At 37.6% G+C, this 26,865-nt stretch overlaps 1 protein-coding gene across 3 annotated transcripts in view; it reads left to right on the forward strand.

The window, feature by feature from the left end:
* The window catches only part of UBE3D (ubiquitin protein ligase E3D), a 134,663-nt gene that overhangs the window by 9,134 nt on the left and 98,664 nt on the right, over positions 1–26,865 (forward strand). For 2 of the 3 annotated variants that reach the window (XM_070419321.1, XM_070419322.1), the window contains exons 3-5: positions 3,073–3,163; positions 14,679–14,910; positions 20,751–20,820. In XM_070419321.1, coding sequence (XP_070275422.1) covers positions 3,073–3,163; positions 14,679–14,910; positions 20,751–20,820 — 393 coding nt within the window. Of the gene's footprint in view, positions 1–1,741; positions 1,787–3,072; positions 3,164–14,678; positions 14,911–20,750; positions 20,821–26,865 lie in introns of those variants that run through there. The other variant, XM_070419323.1, reaches the window with a different exon arrangement.

The following is a 26,865-nucleotide window of genomic DNA, read 5'->3' on the forward strand; positions in this document are numbered from 1 at the left end:
TCTCTTTAATTGTAAAATTACCTGGCTCACAGAGCTGATATGAAGGTGAAGTAAGATGGTTTGTGCAAGATGTAGTTTATTTTAAAGCATTACATAGAAATTCATTAATTCAGTAACCATTACCTTATATTATGAGCTAGAAATTGCTCTAGATTATAGCGATACAGATGTGAACAAACTAGGAGGGCCTCTGGCTTCAGGGAGCTTACATTGTAATGTGTGGGAATAGATAATGACCAAATTAATTACTTGGATACAGAGAAAAGCGCCATGGGCAAAGTAAAGCCAAACAATGGGATAGGGAGTGACTGGGGTTGGGTGGAGAGTGATGGAGAAGGCCACTTGGAAGAGGCGATATTTGATCAGAGAACTGAATGATGGAAATGATCCCATCCATGTAGAGACATTTCCAAATAGAATAGTACATACAAAGATTCTGAAAGTGAGTATGATACATAATTTAATTTTGAATGTTGCTGTGCCTATCTTATTTCCAATATTTGTTACTGGTACATTGGTTCAGTAAGATAGTAAAAGTGTTTCTCAATAATTTATTGAATAAAATTATTGGTTTATTACATTTCTTACCATGTAAGTAATATACTTTTTTAAAAATAAATTTTATTGAGTTTTTACAGAGAGGAAGGAAGAGGGATAGAGAGTTAGAAACATCGAGGAGAGAGAAACATCAATCAGCTGTCTCCTGCACACCCCGCACTGGGGACTTGCCCGCAACCAAGGTACATGCCCTTGACCAGAATTGAACCTGGGACCCTTCAGTCTGTAGCCGACGCTCTATCCACTGAGTCAAACCAGGCAGGGCAGTAATATACTTTTGAGGATTAAATGATGTTAAAATGGAGACCTTTATAGAAGTAAGGTGCAGAGGACTGATAGATGCTCATTATCAGAGAAGGATTTTATTTCTCCCAGCTATACCCTTAGACTTCACTGCTGCCTCATTTTTACTAAGCCTTTCATCTGAACTGCATGGAGCCAGAGGTGGGGTCCGGCAGATTGTTTTGAAGAGCCATTTAAGAGATGGGAGCCTTTTTCAGTTCCCCTGAGTCTTTTTGCTGGCTTTTGAAAGGGAAGAGAAGATAGAGAGTGAGTTTCGCTCCTTATTTGCTGGAGAGTAATTTTGCTCGTGTCCTGGGTTGATGAATAACTAGTCTGAGTTGGGTAGAGTTGGTTTTAGGGATAAGAGGTAGGGAAAAGAAATGCCATGGAGCTTAAATGGTGTAAGATAAACACTAAGAATGACTTGACTGTTGGACTATTCATGGAAAGAAGAGTGGGTGACTAGACGGGAAGCACAGTAACACTCCCCAGTGTACCTAATGTAGGCGGAGGAAGTGGTATGTCAGGGAAGAAGCGTGGGAGGCTGGCCCTTGTCCGGCCATCACCTTCCCTGTAGCAGTGATGAACAATAACAGCAGTCACAGTCTGGAACTTGGGAAACGGCATAGTGGGGTGTTTCAGATCTGTCAGTTTTCTGGGAAAATGATTTAGACCTTTCAGAATCAAGAATTGGTTTATCACCTACCCATATTTTCTAACAGTTAATATGCAAATAGCAAAACTTGAACTATTTAAAAAAAATTTAAGTCAGCAAGCATTATTGTTTAGTTTTGACTGGAGGACAAAATAAATTGACTGCTATGTGTTGTTTTGCATATTGTTTGCGTTCATTGGTCTCCTGTTTCTTTCTAGTTCTGAAACATATTTTACTCAAATATCTGAAAAAGGAAAGCTTTCAAAAGCTTGTTCTGTAGTGCATGAAAAGGTATGCGAAATAGTCCTCAGTACTTAATTGCTTTAGAGCTTTGCTCATAATAGGTACTGAATAAATAAATACTAGATAGATGCATACTGATGTAAGCTTGAATCAGTCGGAATATATTGTAGAAAGAGAGTTTTGAAGTTTTTAGCATTCAGTTGTGATGGGGGTTTTTAAAAAGTTAACTTTTCTATTGTAAGAACTTTCTTCTAGGGATTATAGTAAACGTATTGTTATACTGTTTTGAATGTAACTTAGGTCAGATCATAACCTTGACGTGGAACACAAATCTGATATAGCACAAGCATGAGGTTTATCCCTAGGTGGTAGTGCCTCTCCCAGGATGCCCTGTATCTGAAAGTTCTGACTTGAACCTGAGCTAGAGGATCATGCTGGGTGACCAGCAGAGGGGAGTATTTCACTGAAAATTTGTTTACTGGTTCTGAAAAGAATATTTTGGATGTCTTACCTAGGTCTACTTAATCTTACCATACATACAAAATAACATAAACCAAATTTAAATTGCCTGATTCTAATGGACAGGACCTCATTTCTTTATATTTTTAAATATGACACATATTTTTGTGGGGGTTTTTTCGGGGGGGGGGAGGGAATGAAAAAAAATTTTCTTCATGAATAAATAAAGGAAACAGAGAATATACTGCTTTATGCTGCATTTCACATAATGTGGGAAATAATGTTTTTCCACAGCTTTAATCAGAAATTGAGTTTTGCTCTTAAGAGATTGAATTTTCCTTAGGAGTCATTCCATACTCAGGAACCTGTCCAATAGACCAGTTTCAAGATTCATTTTGTTAGTACATACTGGTAATATGCCAGAGTGGACATAAATCTTATTTAAATCAAATTAAACTTAAATTTAAAAGCTTTATTCACCAGCAGTCACAATGATGAAAAACTATACCTCAGACGTAGCAGAAGAAAGCCGAGAATGGTGAAGCTCTGTGTAGTTAGTCTGATAGGAAAGAAATAGCCCCTTTTTCTTCATCTTTAATGTTGGTGTTTATGGAATGAGAGAAATAACAGTGTGTGACATGAACAATCTGGGCAATACCTAGCTCCGGAACAAGCAAAATCTGTTGTTTTTGAAAACACTTCACAATATTTACTTCTGGTTGAGTCATCAGATAATACTAATTAAATGTGTACTTCTGGGTACATCATAAACAGTGTTTATTGATGGTAATTTATTGTGGCTGTTACACTCTTATAAATATGTTAACATATTTGTCCCAAACCTCTAAGATTTCTGTGTCATTGATTTCCTTTAGAGCTGACTTCAATGTTTAATCAAAGCTCAGAAGCCCAAGACTGCTGCACATTTTATTGCCAGTCCTGCGGTGAAGTCATAATAAGGGACAGGTAAGGAATGCGTCTTACATTGATTAATTCTGTGCCTGGCGATGCTTTTCTCTTTCCTATCAGAGTTTTTGAAGTAATCGCCAAGGGAGCAGTGTATGGCCTTAAAACGAGAGCCAGCTTAATGCCACTTTGAACATCGGCCATAAAACTCTCCAGCAATCACAGAGCAGTTAAGTCTTCTCAGGCCGACCAGGGGGAACAATAGGATGCTGGCTTTGAGGGGGGATGGGAGGGTTGGTTATCTTGGTGGAAGAGTGTTGATCGCTGAAGCATCTCTCCTACAAAAAGAGACTCGGGACCTATTGCATGTTTTATCCATCATGTTGGTGAATGGGATTTTCCACATTAAGTGACTTTTCTAAAAAGGAAGGTTTTGCAGCACAACTTTTTATTTGAACTATTTCTATTGGCGCCTGTCTGAAATCCAGTTCCTATTTCCCTGCTTGTTAAAACAGCATATAGAGAACACAAATTAACCTTTTCTTGATGATCAGGCTAACCTTATAACCTGTTCTTGCGTTGTGCTGTGATTGCCCCACTGAGATGGAAAGGGCTCTTTGCGGTACCTTTGCATTCCCAAGTTGTCTCCTTGAATCATTTTCCCATCTGCTCCCTTCCTCCTGTCAGCCTCCTTGTTTCCTGGGCACAAACCCTTCCCCCTGAATTTTCAGCTTCTGATCACTCATACACGGGAAAGACAAATGAAAACCTTACACTGGTTAACAATATTTTTTAAAAGAATTTAGAGTTCTTTGTTTGGTGCATTTCCTCCAAGACAAGTGCCTGAGACTTACATGCAAATGGGTCCTTCTCCATATCTGAAACCTGCTCCTCTTCCAGGGCTCCTTGTCTGAGGGCATGCACTCTACTGCATCTTCAAGGTAGATTCCTGGTGGTGTCTCTGGGTTCCTCCTTGCCCCCCATATATAGTCACTCACCAACTACTTTTGCTACTTTCTTCCCCGCATTTCTTGCAAGTCCACATTCCTCCACCCCAGTGCTACTACCTCCCTCCAGGCTACTGTCTTCTCACCTAATAGCACTTGTTGCCAGCTCGCTATCTGCTTAGCCTTCCTCCAGGTTCACCCTCTTCTGAACACTTCTACACTATTGAGTGATTGTTCCCAAATGCAGCTGGCTCCCCTGTTCAAGTCCTTCCACATCTTTCAAGATAAAGTCCGTAAGACGTTAGCATGCCATACCAGGTCCTTTATGAGTTTGTTTCTATTTACTTTTCCACCCTCAACTTCCTTTCTTTGTCCCCAAAACAGCACACCGTTATGTACACACATTCTGTGCACAGCTCTAAGTGATCAGCCTGGGTTCCCCGACTCTCCATGCTTTTCTCCACCCTAGCTGGCTTAGTGAGAGCTACTGTCTCCCGTGGAATGTACCGGGTACCCTATTTCCCTCAGGTTCGCTCCTAAATTCAGCTCCTAAATTAAATGTCATCTACTGCTGGGAGCCTTCCCTGCTCACCACCCATAGTCTAATCTCCCTCTAAGATTTATTTGCCTGTCTTCCTGATTAAACTGTAGGCTCTGGGGGTGAGGATAGTCTTATTGACCCCTATATCCCTAATCCGTACTCGTATTTAGAGTGCAGTGTACTCTAGTGGCTAGTAGTACAGACCCAGAAACCAGCCAGTCTGGGCTCACATACACCATTTCCTGGATGTGACCCTGGGCTAGTTACTTAACCACTCCATGCCTCAATATCCTTACTACAAACACATAGATAACAATAGGAGCTACCTCGTAGGGTTGTCTGGAAGATCCAATGAATTTAAGTGTTTATAACCAAGTTTGGGACATGTTAAGCATTCAGTACGTGGTAGCTGCTGCTGTAATTATTGTTACCATCATCATCACCAAGATCTCCAGCATCAGGCATCATGCCTGGTGAATAATGCACCTTCAATAAATTCTTGCTGGGTTGAATTAAATAAACGTTAGGGTGTTTATTTTGGCCTTCTGCCATCCTCTCTTGCTTGCTTTATGATTCCTGGCAGTGCCCCAGGTAGATGAGATAGCAGAAAGTTACCTTGGTGGAAATGAGAGGTTGTGAAGGGAGCATCCTCTGAATGATTATCTTGGGTGAGAAATGAGGTGATTCTCAATCTGTAGAGGAGAGAATGTTCTTGATCGAATTAGCAGAGGCTGCAGTTGCTGCAGAGTGTGCGCTTTGTCATAGGCTCACCTTAGCATGAGAGGGTCAGAGGATCCCAATTTACATTGTAGTTTAACCAAGAAAGTTTTCCTTGTCTCCGTCTACTTCAGGCTTTGGTTTAATTCTCATGTGAAGTTTCCTAAACATGCATGCCTGCACAGCAATGAGCTGACCTAGTAGTTACAGCAGGAACAAGTGAAACTCAGTGTAACAGTGTTTCCTGGTGCTGCTTACAGTGGAGGTTATGCTCATTCATTACTGGCTGATATTTCATTGGAAAAGGGTGATGGATATGAGAAACCTTTACCTGTAGTCCCCATTTCCTATTCAGGAACTGCACCTTCTGTTTTGTGTTGATCCTTTTTTACAATCATGGGATTGGGAACTAGAAGGGTTTAGAGCAAGGGTGGGCAAACTTTTTGACTCGAGGGCCACAATGGGTTCTTAAACTGGACCGGAGGGCCGGAACAAAAGCATGGATGGAGTGTTTGTGTGAACTAATATAAATTCAAAGTAAACATCATTACATAAAAGGGTACGGTCTTTTTTTTTTTTTTTTTTTTTAGTTTTATTCATTTCAAACGGGCCGGATCCGGCCCTCGGGCCGTAGTTTGCCCACAGCTGGTTTAGAGGCTAACACTGAAAGACTGTATTTACTCTCCCTAATCCTGACCACTAGGAGGCCCTGTAGTGTGGAAGTGAGAGTGGGAGAGTGGGACCAGGATTTGGACTCCAGCTTCACCACTTAGCAGCTGGGGAACCTGTCCATATCACCTCAGCTTCTTTTTTTAACTAACATTATAAGTTTCAAGTGTACAATTCTATAATACATCACCTGTACGTTGCATTGTACGCTCACCACTCATAGTCTCATCTTCCTCTGTCACCTTTTATTTGACCCCTTTCACCTTCTTTATCCTCTAGTCCCCTTCATACCGCTGTCTGTGTCTATGAGTTTGTTCATTTGTTGTTTTCTGTTTTATATCCACATATGAGTGGTTTATATGTGGTTCTTGTTCTTTTCTGTCCGACTCTTTAACATGATACTCTCAAGATCTATCCATGTTGTTGCAAATGGCAGTATTTTATCCTTTCTTATGTCTGAGTAGTGTTGCATTGTACGAGTGTACCACATCTCCTTTATGAAACCATCTATCGAAGCACACTTAGGTTGCTTCCATGTCTTGGCTGTCACGACTAATGCAGTAATGAACATAGGGGTACATATATCTTTATGAATATATGTTTTTTAAATTTGGGGGTAGATACCCTGAAGTCAGCTTTTTCTTAAGTAGACAAAATGAGGCCTATTTTCCAAATTTGTGAAGAGAGTTAAAGGCTGTAACACATGGAATATTAATGCTCAACAAGCTCTTTTTTATTGGTTCTTTAGACTCCTTCCACTCCCTTTTCCATAATTGGTCTTATCAGCAAACTAGTAAATTACCTTGTTTAGTTTTTTCAACCTTTTTGGTTTACTACACTGCATTTTATAGGTGTGCCAGGGAAATGATCCACCTTTCTCCCTTTTTATTTGACTTAGCCCTTGCCTCACGTTAGCTTACATTTTACTCTTAGGCAGTATGCCCTATGACTTTGTTTTATGGAAAAACGTGATTCCTCCAGTATTTGTACAAGGATTTCATGTTGACTGTGTACATTAAGCTCAGTGGTCTTCTCATCCCCTTCCCCTCCCACACACACACACCCAGTTATCTGTTTTACATAGTGATAAGGGCATCTTCTGTTCTTGTTATGTAGAAAATAAAACCAAAGGTATTTCAAAAGAGGCTTGAATGTGCTATAATCAAAATTAACTAATTGTAGACATCTTTACCAAGAAAGCACCTTGGAATATGTTGATTTATCTGCACTGGGAGCCCCTCTAATAGGAGCAATGGAGCAGACCTAAGATCTGCTTGCTGGCTAACCTTATCATCTGGGAACAAGTCAGTTTAATTCTCTGGGCCTCAGTTTCCTCATCTGTGATTAGTGAACCTCATAAAGTTGTACCTGGGTTCTGTGATTCATGTAATTTGGATACTGCAAGACTAATGCTGTTCCTTTTTTTTTTTTCTTGTCAAGTAAGTTATAGAAGTAAGGTGCAGAGGACTGTCTAACCTATTAAGACTCATTATGGCTTTAATACTTTTTAGTACCAGGGCACTGGAAATCTGCTAAGTGTAGTAGTAGTCTTTTTTCTTAACCTAGGAGTACATGCTCTTAGCCATTTGTTTTGGTATTTGAAAATAAATACTGCCTTGCTTCTTTACAAGAAAATGTCTATTTGCATTTTTACTAGTTCAGCAGAGTTTTACTATAAAAATTGTCTGAACATATACAATTTTTTATTATGTTCTTGTTGAGACTCACAGGCCTTAATATAAAGCAGCAATAATAACAAAATTTACTTCTTTGTGAATAGTCTCAGAAACAGCTAAATGGTCATTGCATTTGGAATTTATGTCTTTGAGAAATAAATTCATGGCAGACTTGAATTACATCGGTTGGCCAGACTTTCAAACATATGCCGTTTGATTTTCAGCCCATTTGAGAGGTCTCCTGAGGTCTCTGGAGAGGCCCTCCCCATTCCACCTGCACCAGCAGAGCTAGGTGTCAGCCCAGCAGCTCATGAGGGCATTGAAACTCTAGAAGGAAACATGCAAAATGGACTTTATTGAAACACTAGAGGCCCGATGCACAAAATTCGTGCAAGAGTAGGCCTTCCTTCCCCCAGCTGCTGGCACCAGCTTCCCTATGGCACCTGGGACCTGAGCTTCCCTCCAGCCTCCAGCAGGCACCTGGGACCCAGGCTTCTCTCACATCCCTGGCTTCAGAAGGTTGTCCAGAAAGACGTTCAGTCTAATTAGCATATTATGCTTTTATAATTATAGATTAAGAGATGTCACAATATCCAAACAATTGATTGGTCTACTTGACAGACCAGCTGTAATTGTAGCCTAAAAAAATCTCTTCCTATGAATACCATCACTTTTTTATGAATGAAAACAAAGAAGTGAAAAAGAGTATAGGTACAAACTGGATTATTAGTAATACTGTACAAACTTTTGGAATAAAATGGTTATACTTTTATGGATCTAGTCATACTATGTACATAATGGTAATAAAATGCAAAGTTAGGTTCATAGGTTTGGAACCTACCTGTTAAATAATGCCAGCTGAATTTATCTAAATCCCAGCAGCCATATTTTGAGCTTTAGACATTTGGTGTTATTCTTAAAATGCTTAATGTCTGCTTGGGTGTATTTCAATCTGTAAAAGCTCTATGGTGTTACCATTGTTATTTTCACTGATTAATGGTTGATTCTAAAGTTAAAGGACATTTCATTTTCTGGTCTATATGTTTAAGTTTTAAATAATCAGTTTTGATTAAAAGTGTCTATTTTAAGTTATTTTTTCCAAAAGCCTATGCTTAAGATGCATTAAAAATAATTCGCTCTGTGAAATATGCCATTGGTATTTTAATAGGGATTGCATTGAATCTATAGACTGCTTTGGGTACTATGGACATATTAATGATGTTAATTTTATCAATCTATGAACACAGTATTTTCTTCCACTTGTTTATATCTTCCTCTCTTGTTTCAACATCTGTAGTTTTCTGAGTACAGGTCTTTTACCTCCTTGCTTAAGTTTCTTCCTAAGTTTCTTAATTTTTTGTTACAATGGTAAATGGGATTGTTTTTTTAGTTTCTCTTTCTTCTCCAAAGTGGACATACAGAAGGCGAAGAGACATATGAAAAAATGCTCACAGTCACTAATCATCAGAGAAATGTAAATCAGAAGGACAATGAGATATCACCTCACACCTGTCAGAATGGCTGTCATCAACAAATGATAAGTTCTGGCGAGGATGTGGAGAAAAGGGAACCCTAGTACACTACTGGTGGGAATGCAGACTGGTGCAACCATTATGGAAAACAGTATGGAGTTCCCTCAAAAAATTAAAAATGCAACCACCATTTGACCCAGTGATCCCACTTTTAGGAATATATCCTAAGAAACCCAAAATAGCAATCAGAATGAATATATGCACCCCTGTATTCATAGAAGCACAATTTACCATAGCTAATATCTGGAAATAGTCCAAGTGCCCATTAGTAGATGAGTGGATAAAAGAGCTGTGGTACATTTACGCCATGGAATACTATATACCTGTGAAAAAGAAGGATCTCTTACCCTTTGAGACAGCATGGAGGGACCTGGAGATTATTGTGCTAAGTTAAATAAGCTACTCCAATAAAGATAAGTATCACATGATCTCACTCATATGTGGACTCTAATGAACAAAATAAACTGATGAATAAAATAGATCCAGAGATAGAAGCATGGAACAGACAGTGGAACCTCAGAGGGAAGGTCGGGGTGGGGGTGGAGAGTGGGTGGGGCGAGATTAACAATAGCCCACGCATATGCATAGCCCATGGACATAGACAATAGTGTAGTGAAGGCCTGGGAGGGGTGGGTGTGGAGTGGAAGGGGTCAATGGGAATAAAAAATGGGGGGGGGGGGGGGCATCTGTAATAGTTTCAACAATCAAGATAAGTTTTAAAAAATTAGGAAATTTTAATTTATTAGAAACATGTTGCTGTACATCTTAGAATCTTAAGCTGAGAGAAAACTCAAGAGATCATTTCACTCTTTTTCTGAGCTTCTGCGCATTTTTACCTTAAAACTACTGTGAGAAAGAAAAGGTATCTATTTTGTTGTGAAAGTTCTGGGAAGTAGATCAGATTAGAGTTTCGGTTTTCAGTACAGCTGTGATTAAAATACATCTTTTGTTCTTAAAAGTTTTGTTCTTTCAAAACATGAGAAATACCTTTCCCCCTCTGAGGAATGCAGATTCTTGTCTCACAGAGTTGTAGGAAGCATTAGATGGAAAAGCTGTATGTAGTGCCCACCAGAAGTCTTCTAAGTTTAACTACACATTCAGACTCCACACCGCCACAGGCCACGTTTCCTGCCACCAGGGCAGCATCAGGAGTTCCTCTGAGCAGGCGTCTTGCAGCAGTTCAAACAAGTGACGGCTCATATACCTGTATGGGGACTGTGGACTGCCCATGTGTACGGTTCTAGATCAGTGATGGCGAACCTATGACACGCGTGTCAGAGGTGACACGCGAACTCATTTTTTTGGTTGATTTTTCTTTGTTAAATTGCATTCAAAATAAATATCAAAAATATAAGTCTTTGTTTTACTATGGTTGCAAATATCAAAAAATTTCTATATGTGACACGGCACCAGAGTTAAGTTAGGGTTTTTCAAAATGCTGACACGCCGAGCTCAAAAGGTTCGCCTTCACTGTTCTAGATACAAAGGTCAAGATCCATATTGTAGTTGCCCACAAAAGACTGCATTCGGGGAAGTCCAACACATGGCATGCCCATCAGATTTTTACAGCTCATTCATATTTCCTACCAGTCCAAATGCAAGATACCAAGCAGGAATCGTTTTTTACCATAAGCAGTGTTGCCTAGCAATATAATTCATGTCTACCATCTACTTGGCTCCCAGAGGAACAGAACTAGGTGGTTAAACCAAAGTTCAGATTCTCAAGAAGGCAAGGAAATGATTTGTTAACTCTTTCATCTGAGTATGCAACAGACCCAGCCAGGGACCTCACATATTAAAGTTATCAAAATATGCTTGCTCATTCCTTGAACAAATATTTAAGAGCTTACACTATGTGTCAGGCACTGTGCCCGACACGAGGATGCAGTGATGAGTTAAACAGATGTGGTGCCATCTTCATATTGTTTCCTCCACCCAGTGATGCCCTTAATTTCTTCCATTGCCTAGCGAACTCCTATTTATCCTTCAGATGTCAGCTCAGATGTTCCTTCTTCTCTGAAGTCCATGTATACTCTACCCCTCTAGCACTTTGTACATATTGCCCTGAGTTCATGGATTGGTTTTGTGAATCCATAAATGAATCCTCTAAAGTAATACATCAATTTTGTGTGCATGTGGGAATGTATGTTTGAAGGGGCTATAAAGCTTTCATCAAATGTTCAAAAGAGTTTGAGCTGTCCCCTCCCCCTCTGCCCTATGAGAATTTAGAACAACTACTTTGTTATGCGCATTTATTATTTTATGATTATATTATTTGTTTATAGGTCTGTGTCTCCTACTAGAACATAAGTCCCTTGAGAGAAGAAACTGTATGTATTAATATTTTTGTCAGCAGAATGCCTGGTTCATAGTAGACTTTTAGAAAATGTATGTTGAAAGAATCGTTTCTTAATATTTGCAACAGGTTCAGCAGCTTGAATAATGCTAGTGGAGCATCATGTTCTACTTTGAAAGGGAACGTTTTGCCTTATATTAAACTAAAATTAGTCTTTCTTGTTCTCAGCTCTGTCCTCTAGAGTTCTAAATTAAATGTCTTCCATATTGTAATTGCCCTTTTATGAGACTCATGGTTGAGTGGGGAATCAAAGAAAAAGGAAATGATTAAAAAATGATACATTTGTGTCTTAAATATTTTAATTTTAAACATGCAAATGTACATTAATTTACTGGTATTCTATTATGGAACCAATATCTTTCTGTTGAATATGACTCCACTGTTGTGCAACTTTTTTCACTTAAGCCATCAAAAATTCATCATCTACAACTTCCAGGTTTCTTTAAAGTGAAATGAAAAATTGTTGAAACAATCTGATACCAGAATTTTTCTAAATTTTTTTTATTTTTATCCCTCTCCCCAGTGTTCTATAGTTATATATCCTGCATCCTTCCAGTGATTTTCATTACAACTAGCTTTCATCTAGTCTGAAATCTTTAGTTTTTAGAGGAATAGCAACAACACATATTTCTTTGGATTACATGCTATTTAAATTATGTAACTAGTATAGCATGTATAAGTGGCATAAATAGGTCTGTGATCAAACAAATTTGACTTTTATTAAGTACATAGTTCAATAGATAGGAGCGAAGTGTGTAAGTAGTCAGCATGCTTTAAGCTTCACAGTGCTCATAGACATTAGAAAGAACTTGTTTCTCTTCTCGGTTTCTCTCAGGATGAATTATTTTGAAATTTTCTCGTTATCCTGCTCTCATTTCTTCTCCCCTTAGACGACTAATCATCCTAACTTAGAGTAGAATGGAAGTAAACCATCTTTGGCTTTCCTCCTGGTAAAGTCTCAGCTGTCTGTTGTTGTCCAGCAAATAAATGAATCTATTAAAGCACACACACACACACACACACACACAACCTGGTAGCTAATATAAGGGACTACTTAATTCTAAGGATGTTCTAAGAATAAAAAATAATGGCAGAGTAGTGCTTAATTTTTCTCCCCTTGAGTGTGGCCTGGACTTTATGACTCACTTCCAAGTGATATAGGAAGAGTATGCAACGGGAGAAATAGTGGCTTTATTTGTGGAGAAACCTTGCAGATACCATTTTAACCAAGCGATCAAGATTAGCATCACCGGGGATAAGTCACGTTGATAAGGTATACCCTCTGATATGATGTGATGAGAAGTGCACTTTACATCTGGTATGCTTCCCCGGAACCCATAACACCCGTCTAATCTTGAGAAAATATCACACAAACTCAACTGAGGGAGAGTCTACAAAATACCTGATTGGTAGTTTTTAAAAATCTCAAGGTCCTGAAAAATAAGGGAAGACTGAGAAATTGTCACAGATCAGAGGAGACGAGGGCACCATGATGACTAAATAAATGCAGAGCGTTATCATGAATTGGATCCTGGAACAGAAAAAGAGTTTATTAGTGGAAAAACTAGGGAAATCCCGATAAAGTCTGCACTTTGACAAATCTCCCATGGTTATGTAAGATGTTAGCATGAGGGAGAGCTGGCTGAAATGTGTATGAGAACTATCTGAACTAGTTTTGTACCTTTTCTGTAAATCTAAAATTACTCCAAAACATTTATTAAAAATAGTGGGCGAGATCATAAAAAACAGGCTTAAGTGATTTGAAATTTAAGACGTGAACTAAATTAAAAGGCAATAACACAAAAATATTTGTCACTGATGTTAGACAAAGGACTGATATTCTTAACATAGAATATACTTTTACATATTAATAAGAATAGACTAATACCTCATTGGAAAATAATCATTGATCACAATTCACAGAAGAAACAGTGATCAATAAATTAGAAAGCCAATTCAATCACACCAGTAATTAAAGAATTGCCAATTAATGCAGTATTGGAGCCCTGGCCAGTGTAGCTCAGTTGGTTGGAGTGTCATCCTGTACACCAAAAGGTGGCGGGTTTGATTCCCAGTCAGGGCACATACCTAGGTTGAGGGTTTGATCCCAAGTCAGGGCATCTGCAGGAGGCAACCAATCAATGTTTCTCACATCAATATTTCTCTCTCGCTCTCGCTCTTGCTCTCCCTTCTTCCCTCTCTCTCCCTTCCTCCTTCCTTTCCTCTCTCTCTAAAAATAAATAAAATTTTTTTAAAAAGCAGTATTGGAAACATTTTCACCTATTACATGAAAAAAATTATAGTATTCAATTTTGAAGAAGGTAAGTAGAAGAATTATAGGTTGGCATAGCCTTTCTGAAAAGCAGTTGGCCAATATAGGTATTGGGTTTAAAAATATGCATACCAGTTGTGGCTGGGTGGCTCAGTTGGTGGAAGTGTCATCCTGTACACCAAAAGGCTGCAGGTTCAATTTATGGTCAGGGCACATACCCAGGTTGTGGGTTTGATCCCTGGTCAGGGTGCGTGCGGGAGGCGACCAATCGTGTTTCTCTCTCATATCAATGTTTATGTCTTTCTTCCTCTCTCTAAAGGAAGAGAATTGTGATCAATGATTATTTTCCATTTGTGCTTTTAATCTCACATAAGATTATTTTCCCATAAGAATGTTCACCACAAGATTGTTAATAATGAGAAGCTCAAAACCTAAATATCTAACAATGAGGGAATGATCTAAAAGTTTTGGCATTCCTAGGGAATAGAATGGAGTCATTAAGAGTCATGATTATAACTAAATAAAACAACGAAAGCAACATGCAGTTTGTACATATTCTCTGACTTTATATGCATGTGCACAGCTTTGTCTCTTGAAAGGGTGGCAAGGAAATATGCCATCTTGTACAAAACAGTCACTTATCCTTGGGTGGTAAGGAAAGGAAGATTTTTGTTTTCTTTAGATCTCTCTGTCTTTTCAGGATTGTCTGTAGTGAGTTGTATATACTTGTGTAATGTAGAGGGAGAGATAAACACTGCGGACAATGTGATTAATGAGAGGTTTTCCATCTTTCATGCTGTCTTAATTAAGCAACTGTCACATTTCTATTTGGTTCTGTAAAAAATGGTTTTCCCCTTTCCACTAGGAAGCTCCTCAGGATGCTCCCGTTGCCGATGGAGAACTGGGGAGCTCTAGTTGGAGAATGGTGTTGCCATGCGGACCCCTTTGCTAATAAGCCCCTTCATCCGCGAGAGAACGACTGTCTTATTGGAGACGCTTTCTACTTGGTGAATTTAAGAAGTGATACGTGGCAGCCAAGTCCTCAAGTAGCTCCAGGGGAGATGCACTGTCCGTCTTCCGAGAACCATTTTAAATCGGTAAAATACCTTTTCTGAATACTTGGTGCTAATTTAGAGGTTGGCTTAGAAACTGGCTTCTCCCATCTTTTCTTAATTCAGGGTATGCCACACAGACTGTTCTAAAGACCGAAACAGCCCACAGGGGCTGAAGGATGGAGGGGAGAGAATTTCTTCATGTCTAGAATTGGGAATGTTACCATTTTACAAACCCAAGTGCCCTACTTACTTTCTTGTTTTGAGGACGATATTCCATAATCCATGTACGTTTTATCCTCATCAGTCTGATTTAAATTAAAATTGTTCTCTTGCTCCAGGATAGCTACTATAGTTAGGTTCCTAGTCTAGACTTCTGCTCACGTCATAAAAGCAGATGCCAGGGAAAAGAGGAAATGCCGGAGCCCAAGCGTGGAAATGAAGCTTGTGCTGTAGGCTCTCCTGGTGGTTGACAGCATGAGGTCAGGTGGCTCTTGCTCTCCAAGTTGCTTTAGGGAGAAGGCAATTTCCTCTCACCGCAGAGAACAAGTGGTTTACCTTATTTTAAAAGAAAATCAATGGCATTGACTTGGTCCTGTGAGAAATCATTCTCCTGCTGGCAGGTCAATACAGATGTGATTGAAAAGGTAAAGAACATCGTTGCCAGAGAATTGTTATCTTAACATCTGCTTATTGGTAGGGACAAAGGCCATGTATGTTAAGTTTCATCTAGAGCTCATTTAATTTTTGTAATGAGAACTGGGCCACTTCAGGAAATTTGCAGCAGCTGGGCAGCTCTTGGGTTGCAAGTTAGTTTATAGAACTATTTTCTATTTTGAGGGGGATTAAGGAAGTTCCTCAAATAACAAGGTTAAGTTGTTATAATTATTTACATGTCTCACCTCTCATCGTAACACAGATCCCTTTACCTAAATATGGTTCGTTTTAAATTATAGTATGTTATTCTATAATGTTAAAAGATAAATGGTAAGAAGTTAATGTAAATCTGTTATAATTATGTTTAATATGGTTTTATTAAAATATTTCATACTAAATTTATATACTAATACCATACTGTTTTATGTATTTTAACTTTGATTTTTATGATTAAGTTATAAATTTTTTTAAAATGTTTGGAGGGCATGAGTGGAAGTGGAGTGAAGATTAAGAGAAACCATGCATTACACTTTTTTAGATAAATTCTACACTATTGACATATATTCTTCGCATTTATATCTATCAGTTATAGGATGCCACTTACAACAATTTCTCTTAATTGCGAACAACTAAACTATTTGTTAAAGGAAGACCCTCCTTATTCAAACACTATGGTTTTTAGTATCAAGGAGACTGGGAAATTACTATCATGACAAGCTACTGTTGGCAAGATTGTTTTCAAGGTAGCCTGGATGGAAGTTTCACTTTAATTGCATATTGCAGCAGTCCAAAGCGTATGCCCGTGACCAAAATAGTAACATAAATTTAGAGGGACTGCTTAAACAGTGCTCTCAAGGCTCCTGTGGGAACAAGGCTGCTCTGCGCTGTTGAAAACCTGTTTCTCATACCACCCAGTCTAGCCGTCCAGCAGGGTTTTGAAATGTCACACGTTGACACAGCGTCCTAATGGTATCTCTTGGGAAACGTTTTTTTTGTGTGTGTGTTTTTTTTGGCGAGACAACATCAAGGGTCCTTAGAAATGGAAACAACACAAAGGAAAATAAAAACGGGGACAGGAGTCTAATCCCCTCTGAGCAGCAGTGCCATCTCTCAGATATATTGATTTAATTAGTCACAACAGTGTCTCTGATGTTTGCTCTGTAGAGTTCCCACACTATTAGGCTGTTTCCTTGCACAACTTGCTTCAGTCTTTCCTTTAAGCACAGGTTAAGAACAATGTATTACAAAGCAGAGTTTCTCTTTAAATAAGATTAAAAGTATTATAATATTTTAATTAAAAAGATCTAATTTTTCAAACAGCGTAAACACACATATATAATGTCCATCATATTTCTTTCCTTCAGTATCCCCATACAGTGTACAGTTTGTTGTTCGTGCCTGTGTTAGCATGGCAGTGATATATACCTTTTGTTTTCAAAAGATACCTGCTGAGATTTTCCTGTTTTTGCACTTATGTGTTATCTCTTGTGCTATATTTTCATGTCTACCAGCATAGAAGCTTTGCGTCTTTTAATAGAGTGGTAAGGATGGCACCCCAACCATTTTGTAAGATTCATAAAATTATTCCCAAAAGTATGGCCACATATACGACTTCACCATATTTTTTTAAAGAACAAATTAAATTGAACTTCAGTTATATTATAGACTAGAAGCCCGGTGCATGAAATTTTGTGCACGGCCTGCACCCTCTTGCAGCCTGGGACCCCTCGGGGGATGTCTGACTGCTCATCCCTCTTGCAGTCCGGGACCCCTCGCTCCTTACCACAAGCCTGCAGCAGAGGCAGGAGAGGCTCCTGCCACCACCACTGCACTCACCATCTATGAGCCTAGCTTCTAGCTGAGCAGCACTACCCCTCTTGGAGCGCACTGACCACCAGGGGGCAGCTCCTGCATTGAGCGTCTGCCCCCTGGTGGTCAGTGCACATCATAGCGACCAGTTGTTCTGTGTTTGGTTGATTTGCATATAAGGGTTTTATTATATAGGATGGCAAGTATGACAACCAGCTTTACCTTTTTTCCTTTCCTGGGGTACTTATCAATTATTTATTGATTTGGGTAATGTGTTTTGTTAAATCCATGAAGATGTCCTTTTTTATTTTCTTAGAATGATGTGTTGGACTTTGTAAACATTCACCAATGTAAACAGAACAGAATTCTAAACTTCAGTATACCAATTGACTTGATTCAAAAAGTATTCTTTACCTGTCCCTTTTATTATTATTTTATGTGTGTACTTTAAAGCAAATCCAAGACATTATGTCATTTGATCCCTATATGGGTGTTTCTTTTTTACATAACCACAGTGTCATTTTCACATCTGACAAAATTAACAGTGATTACTTATGATACAATATAGGCTGTATACAAATTTTCCCAATTATATTAAAAGTATATTTCACTGTCACACATTTGGTTGTTTGAGGTCATTTGCTTTTTATTGATCATATTATAAAATCCTGATTACTATGTCTTAAAAAGATAGAATCTTATTTTAAGAACATACCAACAAAACCCATTTTTCCTACTTCATTGAAAGACAAAGTGAAGTGTGCTATAAATAAATAAAATACATAACAGAGTACCTGATGAAAAAAATTTCCATTTCCAATAGAAAAATCCCTTCTCAAGCATTGCTACTCCAACACCCTATATTAATTTTTAGTAAAGTCCTTAGTTTTAGGCAAGGCTTAATCGGGATGGTCTGACTTAACTTGTACCAAGTAGGACTCTTTATAAAGTATCTTTAATACCACTTTGAAGCCATACAGATAGATTTTACTGTAAAAAAGCATGAGACTGCCAAAATGTCGAACTTTACAATTGAACATACTGGTTTCTGAACTGTCTTCCTGTAACCTTGCCTGAACCTGAACAAAGTGGCTCCTGCCTTGGTTTCTACATCTGTGGCTTTGGACTTTTTTTGATCTCTCACTAAACTCAGAAATACATGTTTTACATTAAGATTTGACTACACACACACCCCTCAAGTAAAAGGGTCTTGAAGCAGTACTTACCTTATGTTTGAAGCACTGTTGATATTTTAATTCAGGCTGTAACCCATTGAACTGATTCCATGAATTGATTTGGAAAATAGTTGGCATAGTGATTACAAGCATAAGCTTTAGCATCTAGGAGACCAAGATTCAAATGTCAACCAAGATCAGGTACTAACAGCACGTCCATGGAACTCAGTTTAAATGTGCTTTGTGTACAGTTTTTCAGGAAACATTTATGTCATGGGAAATATAATTCTACTTCCTTATACTAATCTGTTAAGACTTATTCCTTAGATTACTACATATGTTATCCCACATCAGAAAGTCACTATTTCCTCACTTAGACCCGCATTCTATTCTGGGATTTCCCAAGGGGGATGACCTCAGGTGGCCAGAGTTGCAGAAACGTCTTCTCCCTGCCCACTTGTATGTGACTTCTGCCATTTAGCAGTATATCTGGGTGAGACAAATAGTGTGTGGCTTTAACAAAGGTATTACTATGGATGTGAAAAGGGCTTGCTTTTATTTTTTTTTAAAGATTCTTAATTAATCATACAGTAGCTGCCTAGTAAAGGGCGAGAAAGCAGTCCCTTGTGGGAGGGTATGGGTTTTCTGCCCATTTCTGGAATGATTTGTGCCAATAGTATATTTATGTAACATTCATCTTTTTTTATATATATATATATTTTATTGATTTTTTACAGAGAGGAAGGGAGAGAGATAGAGAGTTAGAAACATCGATGAGAGAGAAATATCGATCAGCTGCCTCCTACACACTCCCCACAGGTGATGTGCCCGCAACCCAGGTACATGCCCTTGACGGGAATCGAACCGGGGACCTTTCAGTCCGCAGGCCGATGCTCTATCCACTGAGCCAAACCGGTTTCGGCTGTAACATCCATCTTAGTAGTTACCATGTACCTAGGACAGTGCTTTAGAACACTCTTTTCTAAATCCTAATAAACAACTGTGAATTAAAGACTACTATTAAGTCCATTTCACAGATAAGGAAACCAACACAGGATAGTTAACTTGCCCAAGGTCACAAGTCTAGTAAATAACAGAGTTGGGATTTGAACTTAGGAAGTCTGGCCACAGACTCTGAGCTTTTAACCACTTTGCTATTGCTTATAACATAACTTCTACAACAAACCACAAATTAGGAAGATTTTTTTAAAATTGAGGTATAATTGACATATAACATATTACTTTCAGGTATACTATATAAGGATTTACTATTTGTACATACTGTAAAAATGGTCATCACAATAATTCTAGTTAACATTTATCACCTTACAGTTACATTTGTTTTTCTTGTGATGAATACTTTTAAGATTCACTCTCAGTAACTTTCAAATATGAAATATAGTTTTTATTAATTATAGTTGCCATGCTGTACAATACATCCCAGGACTTCTTTATTATATTTATTTAAAATTTATTTATTTTTACCTATTTTGACCCCCTTCGCCCATTTTTACCTTACCCCCCCACCTACACCCAACCTCACCTCTGGTAACCACCATCTATTCTCTGTGTCATAAAGAGCATTTTTTGTTTGCTTAATGATTAGGTGAATGCTAGCTATTTTAATCTGTATCCCAAAAGATGAGTATGGATTTTTGAAGTTTTAGAATGTTTCAGGAATTTGTCCCAGAACACTAGTCATCTTTTCTGTTCTGATGTATATGTTAACTGGAAAAATAAAATTATATGAATGGGTTAGATATTTTTAGCTTCTGATGGGTGGTTATGAATTATAGATTACTTTAACATAAGCTGCACTGGAGTAGGAGTCAAAATAATGAGTTCAAGTTCTGATTCTTCTGTTTTCTAGACACAATGAGGCAAGTCACCTACCCTCTCTGCCCTTGTTGCCCACCATGTGCCAATTCTAAATGATTGGGATAGTTGCAGGTGCTTTTTAGCAGTGTAAAGCTCTCCTTATTCAAATTGTCTAGCAACATTTAGATTATCAAGAAGTGGCTAGGTTTGGAAAAAATCATTCCGTTCATTATTCTGTCTTTAGACTTGAGAAAAATTACGTCTGTGTATGTGAATTATGCGTACAAGCCAAATGTATCCCCAGTATTTAGGAGAGGGCAAAATAAAATGTAAAGTTCAATGTATACCCTAGAGACTATGTTAAAATTATATGTTCCTTTTAAGAAAAGCAGAATGACATTTAAATGACATTTTTCTGTTCTACAGAAACCAAAGGCAAATACCAAAGTAATTTGTAAGCGTTGCAAGGTAATGTTGGGAGAGACCATGTCATCAGGTAAGAAAAAGCCAAAATGATTGCCTTTCTGTTAAAAAGCCAATAGAAGGAGGTTTTATAGGAAATGTGTATGAAAGAGAGATGACTAATATATGTTATAGAATTCATACTTTTATTTATTTATTTATTTATTTATTTATTTTAGAATTTATACTTTTAAAAATAGAAATCAACTAACATCCAATAGGCTAAGAACTTTGTGTATTTGGACCTTTATAACTACATGGTATTGAATTTTGAGCATTGAGAAGTAGGGTCATTTGTAATATTCACATTCTCTGTAGATATAAAGCAATTATATAAACTTTGTAGTTGGGTCTGTCTTAAAGAAGATTGGAGATTTTTTTCTTAACATAATTCCTCAATCAGAAGAGTTGGTTGCCAGAGATGATGGAAAAGTTGCTTGTCTTGGCTGCCCTCTGCCTCAGGGATATATTTTGGGGCTAAGGGTGGGAGAGAACCTTTTGAAATGGAAGAAAATACATTTTGAGTTTTGTACTTTGCTCCTTATTCTTCCCAATAATGTTAATTATATTTTATATAAAGTCTTAGGTTATACTGCTTTGAAATGTAATAATGAAAATCCTAGTAATTAAAATGTATACTATTTAAAGATATAGTTTAAAAATATCTACAGCTACAACATGCTGTGGTAGCTTTGTGGGAGATGAATAATTGTTTTTAATATAATCGGAATCTTGTAAGTGGTTACTTCCTTGGAGTGAACAGAAAGGGAAGAATGAACAGCAGTAGAGGATGCAGTTCTCTTCACTGTTATTTTTGGAGAATGAAAGCAAGCCCCTTAAGCAACAACTTAGAAAATTTAAGTTAGATAAATTGAATTTTTTTTTAAATGCTTTTCACTCCTCCCTGAAGTCTAGTCAAAATGTATGTTGAGTAATTAAAAAGATATACATGCGCAGTGACAAAGAGAAATAGAGAGGACATAGCAGTGATGTAAACAAGAGATGTAGGCAAACTTTTTTCGAAGCTATAAAGCTGAGAGACACCCTTGGGAACAAACTTGGCAATGTGGGGAGAGCCACAGCCTAAGTGTCTGCAGAAGGTTATTTGGGTGAGAAGTGAGCCAGTATTCATTGTAGAACCCCAGAACTGGTTACAGTTTGGGGGGCTGCAGGAACAGGGAAGGCAGTCTGAGACAAAGAGCTGGAAGCAGGATGATTGATATAGTTGATATAGGGAGCTCCTGTTTCTCCTCCTCCCCTTGCAACTTGCTTATACTTTCAAGCTAGGAGATTGGAGAACCTTTCTTGAAGTAATGGAAGAGTACCAATCAGAGAAAAGATTTGGAGACACAGATTCTTAGGGATCATTCAACAAAATTGAGCTTATATTCAACTATCCTACAATCAACAAGCCTTATACCTACACCCAAAAGCTTTCCCTTAGCATTTTATTACCTTACACTTAAATATGAATGGATTGCTGATAATCAACAAAAATTTGAGGGAAATTCCCACAGGAAAGAGACCAAAGCAAATAAATAATCAAGTTAGCATAGCAAAGGCACTGAGAAGAAACAAATTATGTATAAAATAGAAGAAAATCTTTTCAAAAGCATAATAAATGTCCTTGAAGAATGAAATAATACTACCTCCATAATTCGGAGAATATAGAATTAAAGGTGTAATGACTTAAAAAACTAATCAAAGGACTGGGCGATAAAATTAAGGCGCTAACTTAGAAATCAGAATCAATTGACAGAGACTGAAAATTGGGAAAGGAAGTATTAAAAAAAAAATCATCACATAAGTTTCTGGAGGATAAGGATATTGTCTCTCTCATTTATCATGTAATCCCAGCATTTAGAACATCTGGCACATGATGGGTATCTAGTAATATTTGTTGAATGAATGAATGCACTGAGCCTTTTAGGACATCTAACATAATGGGAATTCTAGAAAAAGAGAGTAGAGACAATAGAGTGTAGGGAATTATCAAAGGACAAAAAATACCAAAAAATATATCACAAGGCTATTTTCCGGAGCAAGGGCTTAAGTTTGTTAATAGAAAGGGCCCACTAAGTGTCAAGTATAATTAATGGAGGAATAGCAGGGAAGCTACTCCAAGCCACATCATTGAGTAATTTCTGAACACCAAGGATGAAGTTTCCAGAGAGAAAAAAAAGAGGTAGTTGGGCAAGGATTAGGAATTAGAACTTCACAGCAGTGTTGAAAGCTAAAAGACAATAAAGCAATACCTTCATAATTTAGAAGAAAAAAGATTTTTAACCCAGAATACTATACACAGACAAACCGTGAATCAAGTATGAAGATAACAAATACATTTCTGGAAATAACATGATTTTAAAATATAGATCACAAAGGTATATTTTCCTTAGGAATCTAGCATAGGACATTTATCACCAAAACTAGGGATTCAGTCTGAAGAGAGAGGACATGGGATTTAGGAAACAGATTATCTAACACAGGAGAGCAAGATAAAGAAGTCTCAGGATGATGGATGTGCAGCAGGCCTAGAAAATAACAGCCTGGGGTGAATCAGGAGAGAAGATTGCAGTAAAGGCGTTTTCAGTTGTAAGGTGAAACTGATACATTTTTTTATTTGTTTGATCACATGAAACAAATAATCTTGCGACAAATTACTTCATCACATGGGAAGAATTAGCTAAAGGTGCTCGGAAAATTAAGCACATGAAAAAGAAAGCAATGATGCACTGCAGGAAAACAGAAAACTAAATAAGAAAGGAAATATTGCCATTGTATCATGATCTCCATAGTGTAAACACTGAATATGGATTTAACCAAAAATCTTTATGATGTAATATATAAGTATATTTGGGGGTCAATATATGTTGAGGGTGTGTGAGGTGATGTAAGAGAGATAGATTCACCTCTACTTTCAAAGTAAATTAGTAGGACTCCACTTTCAAAAACAGTGCTATAAAGAATAGTTCCATTCTGTAGAAAACAAATACAGGACTGTACAAGTTCAAAAAATTAAGAACAATCGCTGGAAGACCAGAATGAAGCAGTGATTTGAAGAATGATTTAGTTATGAGAAACTGCTATTGCTTTTGCTTAGAATGGCAGATTTGTACCCTTGTCTCTTGGGGGCATTGCCATGCTCCCTGCCTCAATTTGGGCAGGAAGCACTGAGCTTTATTGTTTACAGGTGGTAATTTTGGTTGCAGGAGAAACTGGAAATTAAAGAGGAAAAATTTGGGAGCATCAGGGCCATAGAAGGGCTGAGATGTTACCTTCTTCGCACAACTCTGGCTGACTGCTAAACTATACGTGCATGCAATAGATGCAGAGAGTTCAGTAAGAATTGAAAGCTTGGGGAGACCTGCAAATTTGCTGTACCTTGGATTGCATTCTTCAATCCACATACAACTTGAGCAGCAGAAGGTGGGAGCCTTACTGGCTTGAGGTATTTGAGCAGAACTTCTTCCCAAATTTGCTGACAGCTAAACGATACAAGTACAGTAAATACTCTCTAGTGAACCGGCCAAACAAAACTGAGCAGAGTCATAAGAGGCTACACACTGTGGAAAGACATATTTCACAGTTTGAATCCGGGCTATATCTATAAACCAGTAATCCTTAAGAGAGCAAAAGACAATCCAGAATTGCTACAGTGTATTTCATATGATGTCTTACTTCCATCTAGAAATTGTAGGCAAAGAGATAGAACAGAGTGATTCATACTCAAGGAAAAAAACAGAATTCAATAAACAGGTGCAGAGTAAGCACAAACATTAGATTTAGCAGACAAAGGTATCGAGCAGCTATTATAAATATGGCAAAGAATTTTAAGAAGCCTCTTGAGTGAACTAAGGGCAAATCTCAACAAAACGGAAACTTAAAAGAAAGAACCAGTTGATAATTGCAGAGCTGACAATTATAGTAACTGTAAAATCATTGGATTAGCTAAGCCACATATTTGAGATGACAGAAGAAAAAAAAATCACTGAAGTAGATTAATAGGAATTAACCCAAAGAACAGAAAGAAAAAAGTCTAAAGCATAATGAATAGAACCTCAGAGATTCGTGGTATAATCTTAAGTTTTTCAATAAATGTGTAATTGGAGTCTCAGAAGGTGAGGAGAAAAACAAAGGTCAGGAAAAAAATTATAGAAAAAAATGGCTGAAATATTGGCAAATTTGCTGAAAAATATTAACTTTCAGATCCAAATACTGTAATGAATCTCAAATAGAATAAACAAAAAAGAACACTTCACCCAGGCACATTATAATCAAACTGATAAAACCTAAAAGTGAAAAGCCCTGCCAGTGTGGCTCAGTGTTTGAGCATTGATCTATGAACCAGGAGGTCACAGTGCAATTCCCGGGCAGGGCACATGCCTGGGTTGCGGGCTCGATCCCCATTGTGGAGCATGCAGGAGGCAGCCAATTGATGATTCTCTTTCATCACTGATATTTCTATCTCTTCTTCCCTGAAATAAGAAATATATATTAAGAAAAAGCTAAAGATGCAAAGAGAATATTCAAAGTAGCAAGAGCAAAACCAAATATCACATATAGGAATTTCAGGATATAATTGAGGCTGATTTATAGAAATAATGACAGCCAGAAGACACTAAAATGAGATATTCAAAATGCTAGGGAGAGGGAACACCTGTCAACTAACAATTCTATACCCAGCAAAATTGTATTTTCAAAAGGAAGGCACAATGAGGACATTTTTATATAAACAGATGGAAATAATGTATTACTAGCAGATCTTCTCTACAGAATATTCTCAGGAAAGTTATTCAGGCTAAAGTAAAAGATACCAGTGGTAATTGGAATCCACAGGAAGGAATGAGGAGCAAGATAAATGGAAATTTTGTGGAAATTACCACAAAAGCAAACTCAAAAGAGTTTAGCACAAAATCGAAGCCACCTTTACCCTGCAGTTTGCCAGTTCTCTAAAATTAGAACTTTTATTTTGGTTGCTTTGGGAAGTAAGGATAGAAATCAAAGACTATACAAGATGGGAACCTAGTAAGTGCCTATACAAAAATATGAGATGCTGAAGAGTCATATCTTAATAGTGAAGGTGAATCAAAAGCAGATCAGCTCTATGGAATTACAGACAAGTATCAATCCTTTGGGACTTTAGGATATTTCAGGTATTGAATTTGGTTATTCTGCTTTGTACAGACATAACACTGTGCGCCTGGCAAAATCAAATCACTTATGGAGGAAGGTATCTTTGCTGTAAAACTTATATTATTCTCACAAAATCTGTCAAGTGCAGTGTTCACTATATAACCAAACATAAATAAGGAAACAAGTAAATTATTTGTTCCATCAATAAGAACAAAAACAGCAAACAATAGAAACAGACTTCTGTTACTGGAATTTTCAAATGTAAACTGTAAAACAACCACGCTGACTATATTTAACAATATAAAAGGCAAACTTGATCTCAAAAGGAAAAGGAAACTACATTTGGAAAAGATTCACAATAGAATTTAAAAAATATTTATATATATAACGTGTGTGTGTGTGTTATAATTAAGTCCTTGCTGGTGTGGCTTAGTTGGTTGAGCATTGTCCAGTGCACCAAAAGGTCACCAGTTCCATTCCCAGTCAGAGCACATGTCCAGGTTGTGGATTCAGTCACTGCTCAGGGTGCATATAGAAGGTAACCGATTGATGTTTCTCTTTCACATCAGCATTTCTCTTTCTTTCTTCCCTTTTCCCTTCCTCTCTCTAAAATCAATAAACAAATTTAAAAGTAATAATAATAAATTATAATTGAAATGTAAAATTCAGTGAGTGGTTTAATGGCAGAGTAGGTACAATTTGGAGAAAGCATTAATGAACATAAGATACCTAAGCAAAAAAAAAAAAAAAAAAAAAAAAAAATCTGTAATCTGACACAGAGACAAGAAGGCATATAGGAGAGAGTAAGGGACATAAATCATACTCTGAGAAGATCTAACACATGTTTAACCAAACTTCTAGAAAGAAAAGAGAAGTAGAATGGAACATAGGCAATATGTAAAGAGATAATTGTGGACAATTTTACAAAACATGGAGAACAAAAATC

The sequence above is a fragment of the Myotis yumanensis genome, unplaced genomic scaffold (genome assembly GCF_028538775.1).
Source record: "Myotis yumanensis isolate MYYU_CA2020_CCGP unplaced genomic scaffold, mMyoYum1.0.hap1 SCAF_6, whole genome shotgun sequence".
NCBI classification, from domain to species: Eukaryota; Metazoa; Chordata; class Mammalia; order Chiroptera; family Vespertilionidae; genus Myotis; species Myotis yumanensis.